This window comes from Pagrus major, chromosome 3 (assembly GCF_040436345.1).
Source record: "Pagrus major chromosome 3, Pma_NU_1.0".
NCBI lineage: Eukaryota > Metazoa > Chordata > Actinopteri > Spariformes > Sparidae > Pagrus > Pagrus major.
Window position 1 is genome coordinate 7,147,996 of NC_133217.1, and position 7,424 is coordinate 7,155,419.

At 38.6% G+C, this 7,424-nt stretch overlaps 1 protein-coding gene across 1 annotated transcript; it reads left to right on the top strand.

Annotated features, from left to right (window-relative positions):
• Window positions 1-1,478: 1,478 nt before the first annotated feature.
• Window positions 1,479-3,781, top strand: LOC140993934 (lens fiber membrane intrinsic protein-like). The gene is made up of 4 exons (XM_073463490.1): window positions 1,479-1,692; window positions 2,297-2,446; window positions 2,566-2,700; window positions 3,701-3,781. Exons 1-4 carry the CDS (start codon window positions 1,518-1,520, stop codon window positions 3,760-3,762), a joined length of 522 nt encoding a protein of 173 aa, XP_073319591.1. The 5' UTR covers window positions 1,479-1,517; the 3' UTR covers window positions 3,763-3,781.
• The last annotated feature ends 3,643 nt before the right edge of the window (window positions 3,782-7,424 follow it).

The following is a 7,424-nucleotide window of genomic DNA, read 5'->3' on the forward strand; positions in this document are numbered from 1 at the left end:
AGGCCCCACAAACGCCACACACACACACACTAACACACTAACACACACTCAAATGTACAGGGTCACATGCACTGTGGCCCCTACGGTGTCTCATTCAAGAGACTGATTGCTGCAAAGGATTTTGCTTTCATCAACAGAAAAAAACGAGGGGACAACTTTTGTGGTTGTAGTATTGTCCCTGACTCTCTCTCTTTCCCCTAAAGTGAGCAACAGCTCTCTCTCTCTCTTTCCCCATCCACCCGGTTCTATCTTTACCTCAGAGAGGTGGGCAGAAGAGAGGGTGCATTTCCAGAAACAAGGTAAGGGATCAAATTTCAGCATGTTTTGTTTTTTTTTGTGTGTGTGTGTATGTGTGTGTGCATCCTGCAGCGATACATTTTTGCTTATGGTGACTGTGATTGGACAGAGGCCGGCAGAATCCGATAAAACCTCATTACTGCTGAACAAGCGTTGCTGTGACATGAGGAGCGGGAACAACAACAAACTGCAACATTATAGCTTTTACTGAGGTTGTGCTTTGCAGCCGGTCAACTAATAGTGATGTTGCGACTAAAGAAGAGGTAAATATGTTTGATAAAAAAAGGGTCTGCTTCCTTTAGACATATCAAGGGATGGAAGCAGGCTGTAAATGTGCTTGTTATACGTTGGTTTATGGAGTAATATTCTCAGTTTTTCTCTGGTTTTCTTTATTGTGGAATGACTTGATTATGATTGGCTGAAATCATATGCGGTTTTCAAATAGAGCTCGAAATGGTGAAGCATTGTGACGCATGTTTTTTTGTGAAACATGTTATGAGACAAAATATATACATAAATAAGAAAAGTCAAAACCGAAATAACCCAAAAAATTTACAGTAAACTTATTAAACAAATTCTCAACAAACAACATAAAATAATGTATACAGCTTAGAATATTAACCTTAAATCTTTTTTAAAAAGAAACAGAGTAATTTTTTTTGAATGTTTCGATTGTTATGCGTATTGAATGTTTTGTTTTGTGTCACATCAGGAACTGTTTCATTTGTTTATTTTAGAAATGATAAATTCGACCTCTGAAGCTGCTGGTTTTGACACAGTATGTGTACAAGTAGTGAAAAACATGTCAGATTTGACGTGACTTACTGTAACTCTCTGTGTGAACATGTGCATGGAGCATAATTAGAAATAATTTATTGATCCCCGAGGGGAAATTGATATGTTACAGCTGCTCCTTCTAGAATAAAAAACATCACACTATAGAGAGATTTTAATACGATTTAAATGACAATAAGAAAATAGAAGTAAGTAAAATTAAAATATACAAATAAAAAATAACTGTAAAAATATGTGACAACTATCTGTATTTGTATTTAGAAATAGAATTGCTACTAGAAATAGAGATGTAAGATATATGCCTACTACTACACTATAACTACAGTGTAGATAATGTTGACTAATGTCACACTATCTCTAACTTCCATGATTTTTCCTCACTACGTTCCAGTTGCTCCGCAGAGGCCCCGTTATCTCAGCTCAAGATGTACAGCTTCATGGGAGGGGGCCTGTTCTGTGCTATTGTTGGTAATATCCTGTTGGTGGTCTCCACCGCAACGGACTACTGGATGCAGTACCGTCTCTCTGGGAACTATGCCCACCAGGGTCTGTGGAGGTACTGCATGTCCAACAAGTGCTACATGCAGACTGACAGCATAGGTAAGACGCTCAGGGTGTCGTTCAAACCCTAACCCTACTGTTGTGTTACTGCAGATAATGTGGATGGATGGATGTGTGTCATGAGCAAGATATACCAAAGGTTTTTTGGTGGCCCCTACTTTTTGCCCCTAGTTTTGTGAAACTGTAGTCAATCTGGTGCATTTTAAAAGGAAAATGTGCTACTAAAACACATTTTTTAAAATCTCAAATTCAAGTCCAAGACATCTCAGGTTGACACCAGCCAATGAAAGCTACAGAAAATAATAATAAATGGGAAAAACTGTTGCTGCCCTCCATCAAGAAACTTCTGAAAACTTGCAGGATTTACAGAATATGCATTAAAACATCTGCCAAATGTGCATAAAAGAGACAGAAGCTGTGTTTTTTCTACAGTTGGATTGTGTTAAGAATGCGAAGAGATAATTTGCTTTTGAGTGTCAAAGATGGGGAGCTGGTTAGAGTTAGTGTCCCTGAGCTAAAAAATCATATCAAATCTGGAGAGAAAATAAGATTTCCCTTCAAGGAACAATTTTCTGCATCAAAAATGATCCTGTTCCTGTTTCACGGCTGAGACATTTGATATTTTCGACCTGTTTCCTTCCAGCTTACTGGAATGCCACCCGGGCCTTCATGATCCTTTCAGGGATGTCGTGCTTCGCAGGCATCATCGCTGGCATCATGTCCTTTGCTCACTTCTCCTCCTTTGAAAGGTTCAACCGCTCCTTTGCTGCAGGAATCATGTTTTTTGTCTCCAGTGAGTCTTGTTTCTTCTGAATACACACACACACACACACCCACACACACACACAGACACACACACACTTACTCTTACCTTAACCATAGCTGACAGGCACCTTCCTGTCTCCCTCGTAGCTTTCTTTGTTCTGCTGGGTATGGCCATTTATACTGGAGTGACAGTCAACTTCCTCGGGAGGCGCTTCGGTGACTGGCGCTTCTCCTGGTCCTACATACTGGGCTGGGTGGCCATGCTCATGACCTTCTTTGCAGGTGAGAGAGGGGAAAGACCGGGGGTCAGTCATTGTACTCGTACTTTTATTATTTGTATATATTTTTATATGTATTTCATTCTATGTTCTTTGAGCATTTTTCAAGTCTGTAATTTTACTTGTACTTAAGTATGTATTACACCTTGTAATCTACACTGTAAAATCTGAGTTAAATTTAAAAAATTGAGCAGACAGATTACCTCAAAATTACCAAGTAAAATAGACTAATATTTTTAAGTTGTTAAAACTTTTTAATCTGGTACAACTTAAATGTAATAGTCTACTAAGGTAATTTGTTTCCTGACTTCTTCCTGAGTAAAGTCAGCTTCTAGATTTTATAGTGCACTTTACTTTTAAAATCGTAATCGAGTAATGAGTGCAGTTTGAATTGATATCTAATTCATCTGTGTTGTTGTAGCCAATAAGGTTATCCGATCAAAACCCAGACATATGAACAGAAACACAACACTCAGAACAGAGCAGGAGCTGGGAGGCTAGTGATAATACATTAAACATCAACGTTTAAAACGTAACTCATAATGTGAGTAGTGTTTGAAAAGGATACTTTACAGGATGATTTACTTAAGAATTAGGTTTTTTCAGTAGTTCTACTTGTAATTGAGTAATATTTCAGTAATAACTGTAGTCGTGCTTGTGCACATTATTTTCAGTACTCCTTCCACCACTGTTAGTTACTACCCAACCCTGTCAATAACCACAAGGGTACTACCAATGAATAGACAATAACATTTGTGACATATTTTCAGAGATCATCTTTAGTCTTATTGATGCAGTATGAATAAAACCTTAATGTACTGTATGTTTTCAAGTAAGATTCTGGCTGAAATAAAATTATGTGTGTAAAAACACAAATAAAATAAATTTGATAACAAAAACCACCTTTGGAAACACAACAGTCTCCACAGCCAGATTGTTTAACTAATGTAATGTAGACATACTGAATGTAATGTACATCACCTAATGCACTGCCACTGTTGCAGGTATTTTCTACATATGTGCCTACAGAATGTGTGAATGCAGGAGAGGAAACGGCCCACGCTAGAGGGAGACAGACAGTTTGTTACAAAAAAAAACAAAACAAGACAAGAGGACACTTTGGTTTGAGGACAAACAGAAGGCAGCCTGGACTGATCTACTGAAGAGATGACGTCTGACGCTGCTCCTGGAGGCCTCTGACGGTCTGCTTAACATGTTTCCCAAAAGTTTTTTTAGAAAGTCATGATGATTGCACGGAGGAAAAACAATTTAATAAAGCTAATCATGCGTCTATTGTCTGTAACGGGATATTGGTGTTATTTAACTTCCTTTATCAGATTATTTTGGCACAACTAATATATTTTAAGAGTCCACCAGGAGATGGCAGCACTACAGCACTGCACAACTACGGCGCAAAGGGCTTTGATTTGATGAGGGATGCGGGGAATTGCATTACAGATTAAATCAGGATCAAATACAGTCATAATTAGGGTCATAATGTAATACTTAAAAGTAGAAGGCAAAATATATTGTGGGAAGATATAAAATGTAGAAATATGAGTCTACACAGCGGAGAACAATACATCAAAGCTGCACAATACATATGTTTGTCTCAGGATTCCCCCTGAAGCTATTTGATTTAGTCCCGCTTTGTTGCTTCTGACGAGGAATCCCGCAAACATATAGTAAAATGTATGTTCATTATTAGGTTTCTGTTCATGGGAAATTGTTTTGCCTCTGGCAGCCACAACATGTTTGTTGACAGTACACTTAAGTACAGACAGAGCATGGAAAAAAGTGTGAGTCTGTTTGTGTTTACAGAACAGGCCTCATAGAACCTGAGAAGAAGATCATGTTCTTGGACCGGGGAACCAGTCAGGGTGGGGTCTCCAGTGATTGTTCCACTGCCCCTGTCTTTAATAACTGCTTCCTCCTTCTTTTTCTTGGTACTCCTCACCATCAGCTGGGAGGAGAGGAGCAGTAGCCGCTGAGGTAATGAATGCTTTGGCTACTTGGTGACGCAGAAACAATGAGAGAAATGTAAACAGCCGCTGGACAGATCCCTTGATCCAAGTTTCCATACTTGGTCCCTGTGTCTGCTGTGGAGAGATAAGCTCTGTAATATTGTGTGCTTTTCTCCAGATGCTCTCATAAATCGCTCTGAAGCTTTCACTGTGGTCAGGTCTTAATAGCCAGTAGCATAACTTGGCAGATTTTCACATTTAAGGATTAGTAATATTTATTTACCGCAGAGCTTTGATGGGAAGTGAGGATGGTGGTAATATTTTTATTTATCCCACTAAATTGTGAGTGATTGTCTAAACACAGTCAGCAGTAGAGCATTTTTGTCAAGGATTATGGTTAATAGTTATGGATTAATAGTTTTCTTCAGCTCAGATAACAGAATTAGCTTTTTTGGCTAACATCTAAAGTCCTAAAATATTATTTTGCCCAAAATAAGGCAGGCACATTTCCAGTCGCGTATTTTAATTGCTATGTGTTTTACCTCAAACATAACTTAATTTACACAACAAATCATTCGTCATTTTCTCGACATTAACGTAGTAAGAGAGAAAATATGAGACTGTTGCTATTAAACTGGCTGAATCGTGTCCCTCATTCTTTTTCTTGCTCTAAGAAAGAAGAAAAAACACATTTTAAAGACTTGATTATAAGCTTGTCAAATTGCAACACAAGAGTTTTTTTTCTTTCTTTTTCTCCAAACAGCTCAAACTGTCCAGAACAAATGTGTACTTTAAAGTTGATGTGTAACTTAAAATGAGCAATGCATACACTCAAATCTCATTAAAATAGTTTAATAGGTGAGTGATTGAATGCAGGAATGTGAGGTTGAATACTCCAAGGATCTGGACACAGCAGGTCTGCTCGCTCTGATTTTAGTGTTTGTTGAACTTGGTGTCAGTGAGAACACCTGGTAGTTTTCACTGACAGAGCCTGTTGATATACTGTATGGGACAGTTTGCTCAATGCGGCTAATTTTACACACCTGCATCTGCTCTCCTCTCTCCAGGTTAGAACACTGTCCCTTTCTGAGACAGATGTTCGTCCAGGTGTTTGTATGGGACACAGAGGCACAGACATACTAAACACACAAACACACTTACACCAAAACGGATCCAAGGAAAGGGAATTGGTGGAAATCGGATTTATTGACTCATTGTTCTAAGAATTAGATTATACACAAATTTAGCTGAAAGGAAAACGCACACATGACAAGAGACACTGTAGCTGTCACACATGTTTGTGTCTATGCTGTGTGTTTATATATAAGAACCAATAAGTGACACTTCTATTATTGTGTCTTAGAAGACTCCACAAATTCACATGAGTCAGATCCAAAGTGTTGCAAGTTCACAAATAAAGAAACAACTTTTTACAACTTTCACAATCAGATGTTTTCATTGATAAATCACTAACAAATACATTTAATACATAATCCTGGAGTAAATACTAATGAAGTAGTTAATCTTCTCTAGTTTTTTAGAGAAAGTTAGCACACTTACATTTTTACCAGAAGTTTTGTAATCAGTCCAGTAGATCGCCTGAGCTGGCAGCTGCAACATGACTGCTATAGCTGCAGTGTAATCCTTCGGGGCAACTCCGACTGTCAAGTTACATCCACTAAAAGTGCTTGTTTTTGCCACTCACCTAAGTGGCTGAGAAGATTATGGAAATTACTACTATGGAGACAGACCTTTTGTATTAAATAATAAGATCCCATTTGTAACCAGAAACACAAGTCTCACTCTAGGAGAAGGCTTGCTCTGACATCTCATGAGAAGTGAATTGTTGCAGAAAGACGGTGCTGGAAATGTGTGTCAGAGCTGTTTGAAGTTTACCAAGAGGAGCTGCATGGGAGAATTTCATTCCAAAGTCCTGGCTGAATATTTAATAGATTTTGACAATCTGGATGAAGCAACAACTGCAACATCCCACCTCCTGAGAGAGTTCAGAGTGAGACTTCTCCTTGAACAAGTCTTGTGTTTCTGATTACAAAAAAGGATGTTATTTTTTTACCTAAAGATCTCTCTGTAGGAATCATTTCAGTCATATTGTCAAACTTGTATAACAACCTCAGCCTGTCAGTGGCAAAAGCAAGCACTTTGAGTGGACGCAACTTTGACAGTCGAAGTTGCCCCAAAGGATAATGTTGCAGCCATGGCAGCTGTGTCACAGATGCCAGCTGAAGCAAATCCACTGGACTGATTGCAAAACTTTGGGTAGAAAAGAGTCCTTCACACACCCAAACATGTACATGCAGAGCCCAGATTTAAAAAATACTGGAATTCCCCCTTAAACACATCCAGCTGCATTTTTTAATCATCTGTTCACCAGAATATTTGAAGGTTTTGTTGTGGAATTTAATAAAAAAAAGACAAATATTCTTAAATCCTCAAAGTTTGGACAGTACAAGAGAAAATCGGACTCAATCTCCCCAAATCACACGTCTCACACAATCTGTTTCCTGAATATTTTGGCTCACTTCAATGGCCAAAGGAAGAATCGGATCTTCCAGCTCTCAACTGTGTGACTGAAGACTTTTGGCCTCTAGTTCTGTTGTTTCATAGCAGAAGCAAATACTGTCTACGATATGGCACATACATATGTATCTCTGATCGATTATACGTACTCTCAGGCCTGGTCTTCTTCTGACTGGTGGGCAGAGTTATTGCTCTCAGTGATGGAAGAATACGCTGACACAGCAGG

What these genes read in the sequence shown, in the direction of transcription:
- LOC140993934 (XM_073463490.1), top strand. Translation starts at nt 1,518, where the DNA reads ATGTACAGCTTCATGGGAGGGGGCCTGTTCTGTGCTATTGTTGGTAAT. An exon ending in AATCATGTTTTTTGTCTCCA is followed by an intron (nt 2,447 to 2,565) that starts GTGAGTCTTGTT and finishes TCTCCCTCGTAG; the next exon opens with CTTTCTTTGTTCTGCTGGGT. An exon ending in GCTCATGACCTTCTTTGCAG is followed by an intron (nt 2,701 to 3,700) that starts GTGAGAGAGGGG and finishes CCACTGTTGCAG; the next exon opens with GTATTTTCTACATATGTGCC.